At 50.6% G+C, this 20,490-nt stretch overlaps 1 protein-coding gene across 7 annotated transcripts in view; it reads left to right on the top strand.

Moving 5' to 3' along the window:
* Positions 1-19,955, top strand: part of RASSF2 (Ras association domain family member 2) — a 42,021-nt gene extending 22,066 nt beyond the window's left edge. For all 7 annotated transcript variants that reach the window (XM_042931551.1, XM_042931548.1, XM_042931554.1 and 4 more), the window contains 10 exons: positions 1,408-1,498; positions 3,877-3,952; positions 6,247-6,398; positions 8,653-8,741; positions 10,201-10,361; positions 11,181-11,282; positions 12,612-12,663; positions 13,126-13,247; positions 14,465-14,562; positions 16,031-19,955. In XM_042931551.1, coding sequence (XP_042787485.1) covers positions 1,440-1,498; positions 3,877-3,952; positions 6,247-6,398; positions 8,653-8,741; positions 10,201-10,361; positions 11,181-11,282; positions 12,612-12,663; positions 13,126-13,247; positions 14,465-14,562; positions 16,031-16,100 — 981 coding nt within the window. In that variant the 5' untranslated portion in view covers positions 1,408-1,439 and the 3' untranslated portion in view covers positions 16,101-19,955. The remainder of the gene's footprint in view (positions 1-1,407; positions 1,499-3,876; positions 3,953-6,246; positions 6,399-8,652; positions 8,742-10,200; positions 10,362-11,180; positions 11,283-12,611; positions 12,664-13,125; positions 13,248-14,464; positions 14,563-16,030) is intronic.
* Positions 19,956-20,490: the final 535 nt, after the last annotated feature.

Here is a 20,490-nt window from a genome sequence, read left to right as displayed (position 1 = left end):
GTGGGCTTGTCATATCTGGCTTCTTTTATGTTGAAGTATGTTCCTTCTATACCCAATTGGTTGGAGTTTTTGTCCTGAAAGGATGTTGAATTTTGTCAGATGCATTTTCTGTGTCTGTTGAGATGATCATATGATTTTTATCTTTTGTTCTGTTGATGCGATATATCACATTTACTGATTTATGTGTGTGGAGCTATCCTTGCATCCCAGGGATAAATCCCACTTAATCATGTTCTGTGATCTTTTTATTTAAAGTTTATTTATTTACTTATTTAGAGAGAGAGAGAGAGAGAGAGCACCTGTGAACAAGGGAGGGACGAAGAGAGAGAGGGAGAGAGAGAGAATCACAAGCAGACTCCATGCTGTCAGCACAGAGCCTGACGTGGGGCTCGATCTCACAGACCGTGAGATCGTGACCTGAGCTGAAATCAAGGGTCAGATGCTTAACTAGCTGAGCCACCCAGGTGCCCTTCACGTTGTATGATCTCTTTAATGCACTGTTGAATTTGGTTTGCTAATATTTTGTTGTGAATTTTTAAATTTGCACTCATCAGGTATATTGGCCTGTAGCTTATTTTCTGGTAGGAGGCTCACCTGGCTACCAGGGTATCAAGGTAACACTGGCCTCATGAAATGAGTTTGGGAGTGTTCTCTCCTCTTCAAACTCTTTTGGAAGAATCTGAGAGGAATTGATATTGATTCTTCTTCTTCTTTTTTTTTTTTAACGTTTGTTTATTTTTGAGACAGAGAGAGACAGAGCATGAACGGGGGAGGGTCAGAGAGAGGAAGACACAGAATCTGAAACAGGCTCCAGGCGCTGAGCTGTCAGCACAGAGCCCGATGCGGGGCTCGAACTCACGGACCGCGAGATCACGACCTGAGCCGAAGTCGGCCGCTTAATCGACTGAGCCACCTGGGCGCCCCGATATTGATTTTTCTTTAAATGTTTGGTAGAATTCACCAGGAAACCATCTGGCCCTGGGCTTTTCAAAACCTGGGAAGTTTATGATTACTAATTCGATCTTACTTGTTATTGATCTGTTCGGATTTTCTTTTTCTTCACGATTCTGTGTTTGTAGATTGTACGTTTCTAGGAATTTGTCCATTTCTTCTAGGATATCCAATTTGTTGGCATATAATTGTTCACAGCATTCTCTGTGCCTGGAACGTTTGTTCTGGGGCTTTCCAAGGGCTGTGGTCTTGGGGTGGTTTTTCCCCAGCGGCTGTGGCCAGCGGAGGCAGCAGCCCACAGTGTGGCACCTCACCAGCCCTGGGTCAGCGTTGGGTTGTCCCAGCTGTGGATCGGGGGTGGGAACAGGGAGCCCTGTTCTCCCTCCCCTGGTCCAGGTTCTGCTGAGTTCCTGAGGACACAACTTGACTTTAACCTGTGTCTTTTCTCAAATATAGGTCTCCCCTTCTGATGACAAGGGAAAGGAAGAATGGATTACAGTCACGAAACCTCCCTAGTCCCGTGTGGACAAGATAAATACATCTCCAAGTAAGGTTTTTTGCTGTAGTGTTGTGTCCCCAGGGGCCAGTCCCACATGGTTGGAAACCCCTGGCACAGGAGTCTCTTCTGTACGTGGGCGAGCAGGGGCTCCTGTCGGGGGGAAGAAGCGAAGCTCCCAATTGTGAACTAGTGACAGCACAGCAAGTTTGGTGCTTTAGATAAAAACATGCCCCCAGAGCCTGGCCATAGGCCGCGAAGTAAAGACCTTCAAGACACGGCACCCTTGGGTGCTCAAAAGAGATGGTGTCCTGGAGGGCTCCCAGGAGGAGGAGTTAATGGGGGTGGCTCGCTGTGCTACCTGTGGTGTCCCTTTGGGGGGGGTCCCAGCTGGGCTGGGTCCCTGTGCTGCCAGCGTTCTGACTAAACGTTCAGGTGCCCCCTGAACAGGAGACAGTTTCATTGCTCTCTATGTACAAAAATCTCTCGAGCTCAGATTTTTGGCTAATGTGAGCCAAAGTGGACTCTTCCAGATTATCTGTTTGAGGATGTATTTTTATATCCGGCACCAGGATTTGTTCACGCTGGGTGCTCTGTATCTGAGCTAAATGTTTAGCTTATCTGCCACCAAATTGTTTTAATTCCTTTACACATATTTAGCCACATACAGACACGCAGTTGTGTGAGATATGGATCGCTCTTATCTCCTCATTGACGGATTTCCCCGGGGACTTCTGCTGACCAGTAATTTGAGATCTGCGTGTTCAAAAGGGCCAAACGGCTCTTGCGTTAGGTTATTTGGAGTCGCATTTTTCACTAATTCACTTAGGCTTCCATAGAATTACTCTGATTTTTCTAGGTTTAGCTTGGCAGGAGATTCTTGGAATTTCAAGCCAGCTTTGACCTCTGGTGTGGCCCCGCATCGCTGTGTTGAAATGGCTGGAGTCAGAGAGACCGAACTTCATAACCTCTTGCCTGAGATGAGGCAAAAGCACACGGCAGCCTCCTCAAGCCTCTCTCTTCCCAGCCCCCAGGCACTAGCATGCACTTTCCCATAGACTGTTATCAGGTTCGATGCGGGCTCACCCTGATCACAAAGGCGGGAAGTCCTTGCTCTTTCTTGTTTAGGAGAGCTGTGTTTCCAGAGGACCACCTGGAAACCAGGATCTAACAGCTAGGGAGGCCTGATACGAGGCTTCGGAGGGAGATTGGCAAGTTAAAAAACATTTTTTTTTTTTGTTTATTTATTTACTTAAGCAGTCTCCACACCTAACATGGGGCTTGAACTCATGACCCTGACATCAGGAGTCCCATGCTCCTCCACTCAGCCAGCCAAGAAACCCCAAATTTTTTAAAAAATAAACTGAAAGGAGCCACCTGGGTGACTCAGTCAGTTAAGCGTCCGACTTCGGCTCAAGTCATGATCTCACAGTTGGTGAGTTCGAGCCCCATGTTGGGCTCTCTGGTGTCAGCACTGAGCCTGCTTCAGACCCTCTGTTCCCCCTCTCTCTGCCCCTTCCCCACTTGTTCTCTCTCTCTCAAAAAGAAATAAACATTTAAAAGAATAAATAAACAAAAAATAAAATAAACCAAAAGCATCTAGAATACAGTAAAAAGATTCTAGGGCCCAGGGCCCAGGACCCTCTTCTGCCCCCTTGTGGTCACTGCTCCCCAAGGTGAACCACTGTCCTGAATTCTAGCACCCATTTTAAACATCACATACCTCGAACCATACGATACGTGGTCTTTTGTGTGAGGCTTCTTTTGCTCAACATAACGTCTGTGGGATTCATCGTGTTGTGCGTAGCTCGTCCATATTCTTGCGGCTACGTGATATTCCACTATGTGACTCAGCTCCCTTTATTCATCCAGTCCACTGTTGATGGGAGTTTGTAGGTTTTTAAACACGCCCTAAGGTCATGTCTATGAAGCTTAAGTCGGTGGGGTCCAGACCTTTTAACTTTCTGAAAAGCCCAGAAGTTTCTGAGTCTCACGGAGGCCTACAGGGATCGTCCTGTCCTAACTCATAGCATATGTGAGGGAGGACAGACAGTGGAGACGCCAGAGAAACCTTGTCTGTGGACTTTGTAGTGCGTTGGCCTCTGAGTCTGTGCCTCGTGGGGGACGGCGTATTTAGCTTGGGTTTAGGGAGCGTGGTCAGAACTGCCAGGCTTCGTCAGCAGGCGTGGCCTGCCTTGGTTTTCTGGAGTTGTTCCTCACGCTTGGTGTCTACTCTTGACCTGGACCTTGGGAGAACATGAAGGTGGGGTGGTGGCTGTGTGTGTGTGTGTGTATGTGTGTACATGCATGTGGACAGACACCCAGTCTGGGGTGGCTGAAGGCCAGGTTAGAGGTGAGAAAAGAGGGAATGACGGCATTCAGCGGCTTCAGCTAAGAGTGTTACACCTTTTGTATTTTTTTCCCCTAAGGAACGAACTTCTCCTGCATCTGAAGACCTACAATTTGTACTATGAAGGCCAGAATTTGCAGCTGCGGCACCGTGAGGTAAGGAGTCCCCGGGGAAGGCCTGTGGGCCGGCCAGACTTTGCCTCCGTGTCTCCAGGGTCTAAGGGTCCCTGCCTCTCCTGCCCCTGGGAGACGCCTCTCATTTAGGATGTCAGTGGTGTCCCTGGAGTTCTTTGGAAGGAGACCCCCGGGCTCATTTTGTTCTAAAGAGGATGAGCTTTTCTGTTCCAAGGACATTTCTGGGGATGTGAGGCTGAGCGGGGGGGGGGGGGGGGGGGGGGGGGGGGGGTCCTCCAAAGGGGGACTTTCATGAAATCGGCAAATCATGTGAGGTCTGCGAGGAAATGCTCTGCCCTTCCCCACAGCTGTAGCGGTCTTCCTAGGGTGTCTTCCCAGGATGCTCTTTGCTATCCGTCCGTCTTTTCCCAGCCCCCATCCTGAATTTAAGCTTACTCATCCTGTATCCATTTCTGTAAAGCCTGTTATCAGGTAGATGATGAGCTATATAGGAGCCTGGTAGAGTAATTTATACTCAAGTGTTCTAGACTGATAAGAAGATATGTGTAATACCATGCTAAACACATTTTCAGGTTATCTAGCCATGGAGATTTAATCCATAGAAACAGATATCAGTCAGATGGTAGAATTTCAACTACTAAGGCAGGCTGGTTGGGGATAGTATGTGAGATGCAGTGACTTTTTCTGTGGCCCTTAAACCAGGCAAAGTCCTACTTTGCCTAAATCATGTGATGTAAGAGTAGTGATGCCAGCCTCGACCAGCTAGAAGGCATACATATAACCTGTTCTTTTTTCTTTTTTAATAAAGTTTTTTAATGTTTATTTTTGAGAGAGAGAGAGAGAGACAGAGTGGGAGCAGGGGAGGAGCAGAGAGAGGAGGGAGACACAGACTCCGGAGTAGGCTCCAGGCTCTGAGCTGTCAGTACAGAGCCTGATGTTAAGCCAGAGTCAGATGCTTAACTGACTGAGCCACCCAGGGGCCCCATATGGCCTGTTCTTAAATAAAGCTTTCCCCCCAAGCTTCCCCCCACACATGAAAGTTGTTTCACTTATCTCCTGCTTTCTTTTATTCTTCCCCTACCTCTCTGAGGGTGATCCTGGGATCCAGGTCAGTGGTTCATTGGACAGGTGTCATCTTTATCCATACAGCATAAAGACGTGGCTGTGGCCCAGGTCTGACATCTGTGGGTTTTTCTGAGACTTGGGAAAGAAGGTCTGACCCTTTTATGCATTGTCCTGAAAACTTCTCCTAATTCGTGGCTGGGCCATTTGCAAGATTTAGGTCCTTGAACAACGTTTCTGGGCTACGTCTTATAGAATAAATTCTCAGAATGTTCTAGGATGAAAGGGTTTCATGGTCATCAGTGAGACTAATTTCTTTGGGATAAAACATGCAGATGCCCTTAAAAGGGTTTCACATTTAATTTCTTACCAGTCAACAACCCTTGAGTATAAACCGGGAATCCTTACAGGACCTGTTCACCTTGTGGAGAGCCGTCAGGTAGCACATTAGCTAATTAAAGGCTCTGGGAAGTTCTGCTGGTAAGAAATCTGATTAACACATCATCTCCCAACTCATGTCACTTGACACCCTTTTTTAAGGTAACAGGTGACCTGTTAGAGGAGCTAGTATTCTGTAGAATCAACTTGGGGAAACGTTACTTTGAATCTCCTTCAACCGGCAGGTCAGATTGCTAAACACGTTACTGCTAAACACATATCACTTTCCCTGGTAGGGGAGGGGAAGTAGCTAATGCAAGAATTTAGCTCTTGCTTTGTTAGCAAGGTTAGTCTCACTTTAAAAGATGTATTCTTTTTTCTGCAAAGTATTAAAAAAACACCCCATTTTTTTAAAGTTTCTTTATTTGAGAGAGAGAGAGAGAGCGTGAGCACGAGCAGGAGAGGGGCAGAGAGAGAGGGAGAGAGAGAGAGAGAGAGAGAGAGAGAGAGCATCCCCAGCAGGCTCCACACTGTCAGCGCAGAGCCCGATGTGGGACTTGAGCTCACGAACTGTGAGATCATGACCTGAGCTGAAATCAAAAGTCAGATGCTTAACTGACTGAACCACTCAGGCGCCTGAAAAAATACCCCATTTTTTATAATTTACGCACATGTACTTGAATTTCAGGGCAACTTTTGTGTTGACCCGTGAGGTCATCGGGGTAGTTTGCAGCGGGGCGCGTCCTGGAGCTGGGGTGTGAGTATAACTGGACGTGCCCAGCAAGGACACATCAAGGGTGCCGTCAGCTGCCCTCCAGCGTGACGCTGGTGGGGTTTTCTGGGCTGGCTGACTGTGTCAGTTGCTCCGTGGGCAGGAGGAAGATGAGTTCATCGTGGAGGGGCTGCTGAACATCTCCTGGGGGCTGCGCCGGCCCATCCGCCTGCAGATGCAAGATGACAATGAACGCATTCGCCCCCCGCCATCCTCTTCCTCCTGGCACTCTGGCTGTAACTTGGGGGCTCAGGGGTGAGTGGGGAGAGATGGGACCGGGGGTGGGGGGGGACCGGGCGTGTCTGGGGGTTCCGTTCTTGAATGTTCTTGAGTTGGTAAATGCCACCTTCGTCCAGCGAGCCTTGACCCCAGCGCCCCACTCTCCCACTTGCGCTGCGGGTGCACCTGTTCTGGGCTTAGGAGGAGGAGGAAGGAGCAGATGTTCGTGTGATCTGGCCACCGTGCCTGTCACCACAATCACTGGATGAGAGTGAGAGGGGAGGCGCACCAGCCAGCGCCTGGCTGAGCAGTGAGTCCTCCGTCATGGAGAATTCCGGAGCCTCTGAGGGGAACCGCCAGCGGCCAGCCAGGCCTAGCCTACAGATTTCCGATGGGACACCTGGTGTCCCAGCACCTCTCCACGGGGACCCCTCCTCATAGAATGACCCTGCTCCGGAGACACTTAGGATTCCAACATGGAAGCTCTGCATGTCTGGGAGGCCCCCTCTCCCGGGTCCCAGCTGGGAGTCTGGGAAGGTCTGCTCCTTCCCTCCCTCCGCTGCCAGATGGTGGCCGAGCACCTGTAGTGAGGCCCGCCCTCTTTACCGGGCCTTCTTTCTGGGACTTTAATTCTTGGTATCAAGTGACTAGCTGCGTTCCATCCAGACACTTGTCATTGGTCCCTGCTGCCCTGGGGCCGGAGTGTTGGGGGGGGGGGGGGGGTGCCGACCTTGCAGCCAAAACCGCAGCGATGTGTTTTCCGTTTTAACCCAGAACCAAGCCCTGTCTGTTGGACACGCTGAATGTTCTGTTAAACTCCACAGCCAAATCAATCTGTCTCTAAAGTGGAGAGAAAGCTACACTGTGGCCAAACCCTGGAGCTGATCTGCTTTCTTTCCAAGGGAATTTTAGGAGGGAAGTTGTTGCCCATCCCATCAGGCGCTGCGATGTCTAGTCAAGGTTCTCTGGCTTCATCTGCCTTTGATGGTTTCTCACTCCACTCTGATTTCAGCATTTCTACCATATTTGATTTCCTGTGGGTCAAGCCCTTTCCACAGCCGCATCCCAGTGCCCGGACTATGCTGCATTCTGTCCCCTAAGTGAGAGGATTTTTAAAATGCCGTTTGACTGCGTGATTTTCGGCTGAGCCTGCTAAGGGGTCCTTCACTCTGCACACTTGTTTCTTCCCCCATCCCTGCAACATCAAGCAGTCTTGGTTGGTTCTTGAAACCTACTAGTACTTTGAGAGAGTTTCAGAACCGTAAGAATGTTAGCTCTGATGCCTGCTCTAATAACGTGACTGCCTGGACCACTGTGTCCAGAAGGATGCTGAGGCCAGTTTCTGCCTCGATGCGGGAACGGGCGGTGGCCCCTGTGAGCGTCCAGTGTTCATCATTCCTGAGAGGCTCTGACCAGCTTCATTCTAGGGTCAGAAGTCCAGAGTTCTACTACAACAGGAAGTTCTTTCAGATTTTCAATTTTTATTGTCTTTTAAAACTATCATCCCTGGACCATAAGTCCCATCTCTGCTGGGTGCCAGGGAGCCCACACTCTTCTCATTATGGGATGGTCCTCATTGGTTAAGTTTGATTCTCCTTTCGAGCCAAATCCTCTGTTGATTTTGGGTGTGCTTCTCTGAGCTGCTGTCATTATCCCTTTTGGCTTCGGGGAGTCATTTGCCAATTACCATGGCAACACCAGGACTCTGCTCAGACTGCCTGCTTGTGATCCTTTCTCCAGCTCGGCTGAGCATTCCGTCCGGCAACCCCAAGAACGCGATCATCAGTGGCCCTTCCTATGAGGCCCTGACCCTCACGGCAACCAACCTGTTACTTTCCATTCCTTTTAGATACTTTCCATTCCTTTTAGATGCCATTCCTTTTAGATTCCTTTAGAGTCACTCCTACAACAGAAAAGGATCCGAACTGGAATCTTGTCCGGAGATTATTAGGGTTTCCCAAAGAAGCTATAGAACCCGTATGTGCTTAGAAACTGCACGCACATAGCACATGGATTTTGTTCTTCGGTGTTCTCCATCCTGGCCTTGGTGAATTGGGTGCTTAGGTTGCTGCAGATGCTGGGAATGAGCATATTCTCCTCCGACATACCCCCTCCCTACCCAGTGCTCAGCCCTGGAGCCGGGCCAGCCTCATGGGACACTTAGCACGGGCCGTCCATGAGGGTGTGGCTGGTCCCCTGCCTGGCACAGGTGAAGTGCTCCCCTTGCAGGAGAGGGAGTATCTCTCCACAGGGGCTGAGCCAGGCTTCTTTTTGTTTTCTGCCTCCCCAGCACCATCCTGAAGCCCCTCACCGTGCCCAACATTCAGATCTCAGAAGTGGATGCCCCACCCGAGAGTGAACAGACATCGAGTCCCACAGGTACATGCGTGGAGGGCAGGGCTCCTCCTTTGGGCCCACTTATGTGAAGACCGATGCGGTTATAGATGTTGTAAATTAAATAAATGAAATTCACATGGTTCAGGATTCAAAGAGGATTCAAAGGAAACAGGTGAAAATTCCCCATTTTGTCTACTCACCTTAGAGGTTCTCTCCCTAGAAAAAACCTGAAGGCATGGTGAGAATATCTTGCCGAGATATTCTATATGAATACAAGCAAATACACAGCAACATACCTTTATCGTCGGACGTCATTTCTTTTCTTCCCCCATTTACACAAGGGGTAGCATTTTGCACATCCCTGTTTCTTTTCCTTTTTTTAAAGTTTTTTTTTTTTAATATTTATTTATTATTGAGAGACAGAGAGAGACAGAGCATGAGCATGGGAGGGGCAGAGAGAGGAGAAGACACAGAATCTGAAGGTGACTCCAGGCTCTGAGCTGTCAGCACAGAGCCCGATGCGGGGCTTGAACTCACAAACCGAGCAAGATCATGACCTGAGCCGAAGTCAGACGCTTAACCGACTGAGCCACCCAGGCGCCCCTGCACATCCCTGTTTCTATTAGTTTGTTTTGAGGACTGTTCTGTACAAATCCATGAAGAACTTCTGTGTTCTTTCCATTGTGTGAAGAAATGTGGATCACTCCCTACTGATAGACATTGAAGTCGTTCCAGTCTTTTGTTTTGAGAGAGAGAGAGAACACGTGAGTGGGGGAGGGACAGAGAGAGGGAGAGAGAGAATCCCAAGCAGGCTCCATGCCGTCAACTCGGAGCCCCACGTGGGGCTTGATCCCACAGAACCATGAGATCGTGAGCTGAGCCGAAATCAAGAGTCTGACACTTAACCAACTGAGCCACCCAGGCGCCCCAAGTCATTCCAGTCTTTCGCTGTGACAAACAAGGTTGCAATTAGTGGCCTTGTACACGTGTCATTTCGCACATTCATCAGTGTCTGTAGGATTCTTCCAAGTGGAATTTCTGGGTCTGAGGCTATGCGCATGTGTAATCTTGAAGATATTGTCAGCTTGCTATATCTTGCACGTCCTTATGTCGTGCTTATCCTGTGCCAAGCGCTATTCTAAATGCTTTGTGTGAATTAATTCACTAAACTCTCACAACAGTTCCGTGATGCCCATTTTATAGGTGAGGGAACTGAGGCATAGAGGGGTTCATGACACATGGCAATGGTGGAGCTGGGGCTTGACCCTGGGAATCTGGCTCTGAAGTCTGTGCTCTGAACCTTGTCACTGGATTGCTTCTCAGTGCATCATACCGTATGTTTCCACCCCCACCCCGCCAGCGGGAAACACTGTTTTTATGAAACACATTTTGGGGGAGGCAGCCGTGGGTACCGTAGCGTTGGCCACAAAAAGGGTACTGTGTGTGAACCGCCACGTCCCGGGTCCAGGCAGACAGAGCTCGTTTCTCCCTTCCCTCTTAGACTCCAGGGGCCTGAAGACCCTGCAGGAAGACACCCCACAGCTGATGCGCACGCGCAGTGACGTTGGGGTGCGGCGCCGTGGCAATGTGAGGACACCCAGTGACCAGAGGCGAATCAGACGCCACCGATTCTCCATCAATGGCCATTTCTACAACCACAAGGTAGAGAGGATGGGGGGGTCGGGGCCCTGGGGAGCCTCAAGGGAATAAGGTCTCTCCCCGGGCAGCCACCCCCTCGAGGCCGCAGATGTGTGGGAAGCCAAGTGTTTGCTGTTCCGTCTTTGGGTGGTGGGTGGGCTTCAGGCTCTTCCGGCCCTGTGAGGGGTGAGGGACCCCAGATCAGGAGTCCCCTCAGGGTGGTGGGTGAGATGACCCCGCAAACATCAGAGCCATTCCCCACTCCCCGGAAAATCCACACGTTACCCACTTCCTACACCGCGTGCCTCTTAGCTGCTGTGGGGTCTCCCGTTTCTGTGAGCTAAGTGCTGCCCCTGCTGCAGGACTCAAGGCAGGGGCGTCCCTGCACCGCCTGCCTCTCCCAAAGCTAGCTGACCCTCTTTCCTCCTGCTGCCTGGTCCGAACCCAGCCCCGGAAGCAAGTGCATCATGGGAGAGCGGTCAGAGACCTTGTGTGGAAGTCACAGTGGAGGGGGCCTCGTGCGTGTTTTATCTGGAGAGGAGGATTTCCTTATCTGGGTCTATTCCCCCTACCCTGCCCTGCCATGTGCCAAACTCAGAACCCCCAGCCTCCCTCGGGGGTGGCGGGTGGGCGATGAGCTCCTGAGTTAGGCAAAGCCCAGGGCGGCCTTATTGACATCAAGGCCCACTGCTTGCCAGGCCATCAGGGGGCTCTCAGGGTGTACAGGGTAAGTGCCATTGTCACTGTGCCCTCTACCCCAGGTCGCGGGGCCTGGACACCCAAGTTTTAGTGCCCCGGTCCTTGTCCCTCCTGCCAGCCTGAACCAGACCTCTCTATTGACAGACGTCAGTGTTCACGCCGGCCTATGGTTCTGTCACCAACGTCCGCATCAACAGCACCATGACCACCCCACAGGTCCTGAAGTTGCTGCTTAACAAATTTAAGGCAAGTTCCTTCTGCTGGCTGGCTTGGGATGGCTGGTGTGTGTGCCAGGGGTGGAAAGGGGGGCCGTGGAGAGTGTGTGGTAAGGGGGCACCGGGCAGACAGTTTGGTTCTTCAGACCCTGCGGCATCAGCATCACGTGGGAGCTTGTCAGCAAAGCAGAGCTTCTCAGGCCCCGGCCCTGAATTAGACCCGCTGAGTCCAAAGCCCGGAGGTGAGGCCAGGAGCCTGTTGGGCAACTTGCGGGGGATTCTGAGACCCAGGCCTGATGCCTGGTTTGGGGCTCTGTGTACAGACTGACTTCTGAAACACATTTGGGGAACCGACTCTGAAAAAGGAACTTCAGGGGGCGCCTGGGTGGCTCGGTCAGTTGAGCGTCTGACTTAAGCTCAGATCATGGTCTCACAGTTTGTGAGTTCGAGTCCCGCATCAGGCTGTCTGCTGTCAACACAGAGCCCCCTTTAGATCCTCTGTCCCCTCTCTCTGCCCCTCCCCCTCTCATGCTCACTCTCTCTCGCAAAAATAAACATTAAAAAAATTATTTTATTTTATTTTAACGTTTTTATTTATTTTTGAGACAGAGAGAGACAGAGCATGAACAGGGGAGGGGCAGAGAGAGAGGGAGACACAGAATCCGAAACAGGCTCCAGGCTCTGGCTGTCAGCATAGAGCCCGACATGGGGCTTGAACTCACAGACCGTGAGATCATGACCTGAGCCGAAGTCGGACGCTCAACCGACCAAGCCACCCAGGCGCCCCCCAAAATTTTTTTTAAAAAGGAACTTCAGTAGATGTGTAAATTATAGTGCATGAGTTTTTTTAAAGTCCTGTTACTCTGTTTTCCACAATCCCTTTATAGGAATCATCCCCTTATCTTTTGGAGTCAGAGATTCTTATTTTTATTGAGGCCAGTGTCGCCCAGTGGCCTAAGGGCACAGGCTCTGGGTTCGAATCCCCAGCCGTCACCTGCTGCATGGATGAGCTGAGCAACTTACTAAAGCTCCCTGTGCTTCTGCTCCCTTGTCTGTAAAATGAGGGTTAACAGGACCCCATTGAGGGGTTGTCGGGAGCCTTAGATGAGTGAACGCATGCAAAGTGTGGAACGCTGTGCTTGGCAGGGTGCAGGAAGCATCAGCCCTGATTATCTGCTGTGACTGGTGAAGTTCCCGGCCTGCCCCCTCTCCTCATCCCCTCTGAGAGCTGTAGATAAATAGCTCCCCCCTCAAAAGTTGCCTAAAATTGATTGAGCTTTGTGGCATTCAAGAAGGAATGGCTCGGGCTTGGGATGTGTGAATATGTGCTTCCTCCAAGTATCTTTTATTTCTGGTTCAGATCGAGAATTCCGCAGAAGAGTTTGCTTTGTATGTAGTCCATACCAGCGGTGGTAAGTCTGAAAAATACCGTGTACTTGAACATTTTTACTTCACTCAAAACAGGAAAAAAAAAAAAAAATCAAACCTCTGCCTCATTTGCTTGTTGTTTGGCTTTTGGAAACCTCCAAATGTTGTTTGCCTCCAAGGCCAGTGGGCTCACTGGCTGAGTCCACTGGGGAATGTCGTATGTGGTCAGGAAACAAACACTAAAACGTAACTGCTTATTTAAAGAGACCAATTCCTCCAGTAGAGTATCTTCCAAAGGATTTGAGCATGGTAGTTTTGTTAGGGAGAGGGGGGAGGGAATGGTTGCTTTGAACAAGAATTGTTCATTCACTATTCAGTCTCCTGACTTACGTGACCGCATCTCCTAAGGTGCCTGTGCCATTTAGGCCCCTGAGTTGGCCACTACTTATGGTGAGAAAGGCCTCGGGCCGAACTCAGGGCTGCTCCTGGCTGTGTGTGTGTTACAGAGAAACAGAAGCTCAAGAACACCGATTACCCGCTGGTAGCTCGAATCCTCCAGGGCCCGTGTGAGCAGGTCTCCAAAGTGTTTCTTATGGAGAAGGACCAGGTGGAGGAAGTCACCTATGATGTGAGTCCCCTTTTGGTCGGCTGGTCTGTCCTCAGGTGGGTGGGGATTTGGTTGGGTTACCTGCAACTGGGGTATAGCTTGACTTTTTTGGCCAAAGGCCATGCCCCATTTTGCTGCCATTCCTCAATACCGGGTTTCCTTGAAGCCATTAGCAGGGAGAATGAACGCAGAGGCTAGACTGAGGGTGTGCCCTGGGGATTTGTTGGAGGTAGGCTCAGGCACCAAGTGGTTTTCATGGAAGGAGTAAATGTCTTCAGCCTTTCTGGGGTACTGTAAGAGGCCCGAGAAGTTTCTGCAAACCTCTCTTAGCGGCTTCAAGAAGTTAGCAGTGATTTTACCTTATCTTATGTGTCAGTCAGCTTTTGCTGTGGTAACAAACATCCCCAGATCTTAGCTGCTTACAACAGCAGACATTTACCTTTTTCTCAGGAGGTCGCAGGCGAATAGCAGCAGCTCTGCTGGGGGCTGTGGGTTGAGTTCAGGTGTGCACTTCATGTCTCATTCAGAGACCGAGGCCTAAGGGGTAGTGCCTCCCTGAGGTACACTTCTCATGGCAGGTGCCTGTAGTGCAAGTAACCAGGCAAAACCACATAAGCTCCTTTGAAGCCTCCACTCAGTTGCGTCTTACATCACGTCCACACACATTCCATTGACCAAAACAAGTCACGTAGCCATGAATAGGGTGGAGAAATCCACTTTTCCCGTGGAGAAGAGTTGATAAAGTAGGGTGGGGATTCTTGTAGGGGGTGACAGATGGCTCACCCGGGAACCACCCTCACCCCCACAGCCTCTCCAGAGTAAGCTCCCATTTGGACGCCTGCTTGAGACTCGAGATGCAAACCATCGTCCTGAGCCACGGTTCCAAAAATCCTCTTAGGGGCGAACAGGGAGTTTTATTGAATACCATGGGTCAGGTTTTCCTCTGCATTGCTGCATCAGGAGAAAGTGCTTTTCCATGTTTGATTTCACCTTGTCGTGGACTGGATACATGGGGACGAGAAATGAGAAGTTAGGAGATCTGTATCACGTATAGGGAGCCATTTTGATGCCAGCCTTGAGAAGAACGAGTCTTGGCTACTGCCTTTAAGGAAATCTTGAATCCGTGTAGAAATAGGTGCCCGCGGCTTTGGGCCTTATGTAAGAGAGACACCAAAAGGAATTGGAATAGGGTTGGGAGGGCGTGTGTGTGCGCCCCAGACTTACTTCTTCCTCCCCAGGTGGCCCAGTACATAAAGTTCGAGATGCCTGTCCTTAAAAGCTTCATTCAGAAGCTCCAAGAGGAAGAAGACCGGGAAGTCAAGAAGCTGATACGCAAGTACGCATGGCCCCAGGGCGGCTGGTTGGGCTTCTCCCAGGACCGCGGGGAGCCCAGGTGTTCAGGTGCCTTGCAGGGACTGTGCTGAGTGGCTGTGTGGGCCTGGGTCCCATGGACCTTCTTCCAGGGGCTTCCCGTGACAAATGTGGATCTCAGATGGGGACACAAAACATAAGTGTGTTGGTCTCTTTGCTTCTTAGGCCAGCTTCTCATTTTGATGTGGGACATAAACGCGTGCCAGAGAAAGCCATCTTAGCAGCGGAAAGTAATCTGAACAACCCTACCTCTGAAATCCTTTCCTCCTACCCTTCTTCCTTCTCAACATTTCTCTTCTGGAAATTGCATTTGGGTTGAAAAGCCCAGTAAAGCTTCTCTCTGGGGAGGATTTAAAAAAAGTCCTGGTTGAAGTGTAGTTGACATACAATGTTATATTTGTTTCAGGCGTATGGCGTAGCGATTCAACAATTCTATGCATTATTCAGTGCTCACAGCGCACGACAAGTGTGGCCACCATCTGTCACCATATATTATTACAGTATTATTGACTGTATTCCCTATGCTTTTCATCCTTGTGACTTTTTATTTCATAACCGGAAGTTTGTACCTCTTAATCCCCATCACCTGTTTCACCCTATTTCTCGGGGGTGGGTTTTTTTTTTATTGTGACTTTGATGTTTTTGGTTATGTTTTATGATATTTTTTGCCATGTTTAGCCATAAATCGGGCTGCTTTTCATGGATACAGCGGGACAGTTGATTGATTTCTGCCACTGGCGAATAGCACCGATAATATTTGCTGTATCAATGATAATAGCTAGTATGATAGCAGTTAATATTTATTGAACACTTACTATGTGCCAAACTTTTAAGATGGCTTTTGCTGTGCGGTGCCAAGCCCTGGACTTAAGGAATGTACCCGTTAGTCCTACAGCCGTACACACCCCAGCATCGGCGCTGCCTTATTAGTTCAGGGAGGGGGTGGAGACAAGTCATGGACACCCACGTTTGGTAGTTGTTATAGCCTGTTCCGCAAAATGTGGGTACTGATATTAGGTTGAACCATACGAAGTTGCCGCTGCCGTTGTAGCCCCCCGCCCAAGTAGTCAAATAATGGCAATTGCGTATGGTCCAGCCCAGGTGAGGATCCCGTGCTCCTGTGTCGTGGAGCCTTGGGCCTAGTCAGCACTCGGTTAGCGGAACCCTTACTGTTGGTGTTTCCTTTTCGCCTTCCCATCCTTCTTTTTGCCAGAGTGTCTAACTATAGTCAAGTTGTCCGCTTTGGATTTGGTCTGTTCAGTTCCTGTCCTCTGGGTGTGGAAATGAACACAAGCTACAAAGTGGCAGATGGCTGGGCCTGTGATAGAAGCAGAAGGAGCGACAGGTGGCCCCTGTGGCCCGGGTGGTGGGGAAAGATCAAGAGGGGGTGTGTGTTGCCTTCCGCTGTTCACCGCAGCTGTTCCTGTCCTCAGGTACACCGTGCTCCGGCTAATGATCCGGCAGAGGCTGGAAGAGATGGCTGAGACCCCAGCAACAATCTGAGCCACAAGAGGGAGGGGATCCAGATGCCACAGGGGCCGCCGCTGACATGAGAAGACGCACAGGAAGCTGGGTACCTTCCTTCCGTGGAAACCTTTAGATGCAGACCTCTCCAGCTCCCACCAAGCCACCATTTGCTGCCCGGAGCAGGATGGAGAAGCCAGCAGACAACTCCCCATCCCTGGAACCCTGTGCTCCGCTCCTTTCTTTCACTCACAAGGACTTTTGATTTTGTTATAAGGACCCAAAATGTGTGTGTGGGCGTGTGTCCGCACATGAGCGCGTGCGTGCACTGTAAGTGTGTGTATCCACGTGCCTACCTGACATTCACATGCCATTGAATTCCAAACAACCAGCACAAGTGCCACGGGGCTTGCAGGTAGGCTGGCCGAGACGGGGAAAATCAGACGAGTCACCAAACCGAGGGGTTTAAGTCGGAGGGAAGATTTCTCTCCTCCAGTGCCAGGGAGCAAGCCACACATGTTTAGAAGGGAGGGGACTCAGCCAGCACACCATTTGGGACATTTATATGTTAGTAGAGATTCTCCCTGTACACGTAACAGGATTGGGGATTGGAACTTAACAAAATAACAGCCCCACGCCCCTGGGGGAGGTGCGATGGAAAGAGAAAGATAAACCGTCCTTGGGGTAGCTGCAGTAGGCCCACATGTTTTTACACTGGAAACTTGGATTGTTTTAAATAACAAAGACATATGTGATGATCTGCGCGGATTCTGCCTCTGTCCTCGCCTCCACGGCCACGTCTAAGAGACAGGAGAGGAGCCTGATGTGCTAAGCATGCCAGGCTGCCGGCCCCAACTCTTTGGTGCCTCTGTGAGTTGAAGGAAGGGTCTCACCGGTTTGTACGTGGCAGGCTGGCTAGTGTGGCCAGGGCCTGGCCTCGTTCTGGGGTGGCGGCCAGAGAGTTTCCCTCTTTAGGGAAGTGTAGAGGCTCCTTGCAGAAATGACAGGCCTGTGAGCCCGGCCCGTTTCATACCACCAGGGGAGATTCCTGCACTTGATACTGAAGCCATGTGTTTGAAGTCAAGGCTTCAGTCTTTCCAACCACTGGATTCTTGCAAGTGGCCCTCGCCTCGTGTGTGGACATGGTCTTCCCAAGAGTGAGGAGGCTGCTATTGACCGAGGTGGGGCCCAGGTCGGGCTGCACAGGGAAGGTGGAGCTTCTCTTTCGGCCTCTCTGAGCAGCCACCTGGGTGATCTTTAGAGCAGACCCCAATGCAGGGAAAGGGCAGGACAGTCTGTCCCCGTGGGGTCCCCATCAGGAAGACTTCCGGGCAGCTGGGCAACAGTATGGCTGACACAGTTTGAAGAGGGACAGATAGATGCATGGGGGCAGGGTGCCTGGCTGGGAGATCAACCAAGCAAGGCCAGGAGCTTCTGACATCAGGGGTCTCAGCTTTGGTGGTGGAGAGACTCCCCATCTCTTCACCTCCCCTCCAAGGAAGGTTTGGGGAGCTGGGTGGTTGGGGGAAGGAGTGCCAGTGGTCAGCACCTGCAAGGAAGGTGGAGGTTTGCAGCAGAGCAGTTCCTGCCCCCTGCTGTCCCCTGTGGCCTCCGTGGCCTCTGTAGGTGGCTCACAGCTGTGGTCTCGTTGATTTTCAAAAAGATGGCACGCTGCCACCTGGCGTGTTGCCGGGGGTCTCTTAGCAAGGCGACCTCCTCCTCGGGGACAGCGCCACCAGCCCTGTGGGGCGTGGACTGGAAATCCGGCGACCTTAGCCTCAATCAGACATCTCCGTGGGCCTCTGCTAAATGCACAGAAAACCCCGGGGGCGGGAGAGGCTTCCTTTGTTACATACAGATGGGCGAGAGCGGGTTTGTGAATGCAAACACACTTCCTGAGTCCTGCCTTTGAGAAAATGACTTAAACTTCTCTCCCAGTTCTTTTTATTTTGAATGTTCACAGCCTTTGTCGGCCCCAGTAATTCTCCTTGGCGCGCGAGGCAGAAAAACCCCCACAAAGCAAACTACTAACCACTAACTTTTGTTGAACAGCTATTTCTGGTCCATAAGAGTTCTCTTTGATTTGTACTAGCACTACGATAGTTTAAATATGGCCATGTTGCAAAACGTCAGGTTTGCCGGATCCCTTGGCGAGAAAGTGATGCTAAGGTAGACCTGGCTTTTTAAAGATGGGGGGCGGGAGGGATTCAGGGTGGAAGTCAGGGGAAATCGCATCTTACAGGATACATTCCACGTAATGTGCGCCGTACCTTGTGGCATTTTGGCCCACCCTGTTTGGAGATCATTTCTTACTTCCTAACAACCCGATCGGGAATTTTGGAAAGGGCCTTTGAAATAACAGCGGCTGAAACAGAGACACTTCACCACAGTGTGGAGCCGGATTTTCTCACTGGTATCACATGGCCTGGCGGCTTTGAATTCCTGTACCAATTTGTAGGGGGTTATGTAATTGTGTGCAATGAACCTGAAATCGTGTGAGGAACAAAAGGCCAATTTATAGGTTTTTCCCCCTAACTTGTGAAAAGCAGTAGAGCCACATCTGGCGTTCTTTTTCTAGGGGTTTATGTTACAAGGTGATCAAATGAAGGAAAAGCCTGAGTCCATCTGGCTGGGGAGGGGGTCCGCTCCCCTAGGTGATGGTGAGATTAAGCACAAGGTCACGTTCTCGGTGATCACATGAGTGGACAGGTGATGAGTTACATGGGGGTGGGGGGATACCTTGGGGAGAGACTGAGAAGCACAGATAGCAGGCTTGGCTTGCCTGTATGTGCTGGTGAGGAGTGTGCACCAGGCTGTTGGACTTGGATTCTAAGCGAGGTTGAGGAGGGAGGAGCTCAGATTAGCCACCCACCTTCGAGAAAAATGCGGGGACTGGGGTTTTGGTCTGAGACTTCAAGGAGAAATATTTGCACCCTTCCCTCCTCCCTACGGAAAGAAAACAATAATCCTCTCTCCTGGAGATCCCCAGATGAAGACATTTTATCATCACTGTAGCTTAGACTTTGAAATACAATGACACACACACAGATCTGTTCTCAGATGCAAAACTTCTTGGCACGAATTCTTTTCTGCAGAGTTGGGTGGTTATTTCAGAATGTCAGAAGGAAGAGGAGCAACGGATCCCAGAAGCGCAAGAAACTCTTCAGAGAGGCTCTGTTAAAAAAAAATAAAAAATGCAAAGCTCCTTATTAACATGGAGAAATATGGTGCCCTGGATACATTGCCAAGAGAGAAATTTCTGTACGAACAAGGGAATTTCAGGGCCTCGTGGCCAAACCGTGATGTGGGGGCCAAGACAGCAAGCAGAGCAAGTCTCCCGCGTCCCCCATGCTGCAACCCACGTTTTTGAGTTGCTGCTTAAGTTGTACACAAATTCCTGCCTGAGTCAGGAGATGAGCAGTGGTCTCCGAGAGGGGGAGAGAGAAAAATGAATGTAGCGACCCGCCTTTCAGACGGGACTGAAAGCGGTGACCCCATCGCAGGAGGTTACAGTGCCCCCTGCATTTTACCCAAGCACAAAATGTGGACAAGCGGTGAGGGGAGAGCCTCCGTTTACCCCTGGAGTCTTCCCAGCCTATCGCAGACCTGCTTCCCCGGCCGATGGTTTCTGGTGTGTTACTACTGTTAGCGTCCTTGAGGGTTTCCCCACTTGTTTTAGCTTTGTGACGTATCCTTTTCTTAATCATAATTTGCCCTCTGCAATGGTACATGACCAGGTTCACTGTTGGGTTCTGAACTTACAAACGGATGCATCTAGGGATCGTGTCGTAATTTGACAAGGCCTCAGTAGGGGTGACGCGTTTCTGTAACATTTTGATATGTTTCCATGCACCAACGTAGATCTTGTTGAAATAAAGCACTTTTCAAAGAGAAGTCCCTCTGTGGATGGCTCTGTGTGTGGCCGCGGGGCGTGGTGCTCTGCGGGGGGGGGGGGGGGGGGGGGGGGCAGGAGACGCGAAGGCACATCCAGGAAGTCAGTTGATTTTCTTCCCCAGAGTTTCTGGTTTGAATGGGCTCAGGCGTGGCTATAATATTCCAAGTCAGAAGTGAAATGAGAATGTCCCCGGGTGAGCTCAGGCCCTGCTGGAGCCAACGATTGTGGTGGAAAGAGCTGGGAGCCACCCTCCCATGAGGCAAGATTTTGTCCTGACTCTACCCCCAGGCCTCTTTAACGATCCTGGGACCAATTCGTGGAACCTTTTGCTAGGACTTGGTTTCCCCAGCCGTAAAATGGCCAAGCCACCCTGTGGGGGTGTGGGGACCTGGACTTGCCTCCGTCAGAGGCAGCTCCCCAGAGGTTGCCAAATGTAAGACCTCAGGCGAGGGCCCAAGTTCCACCCCAAGGAGCAGGGCAAGTGTGACGGTTAATTCTAGGTGAACTCGGCTAAGCCATGGTGCCCAGATATTT

This window comes from Panthera leo, chromosome A3, assembly GCF_018350215.1.
Source record: "Panthera leo isolate Ple1 chromosome A3, P.leo_Ple1_pat1.1, whole genome shotgun sequence".
Lineage (NCBI taxonomy): Eukaryota > Metazoa > Chordata > Mammalia > Carnivora > Felidae > Panthera > Panthera leo.
Note: the sequence above shows the minus strand (reverse complement) of the source record. Positions and strands in the feature narration are given on the sequence as shown.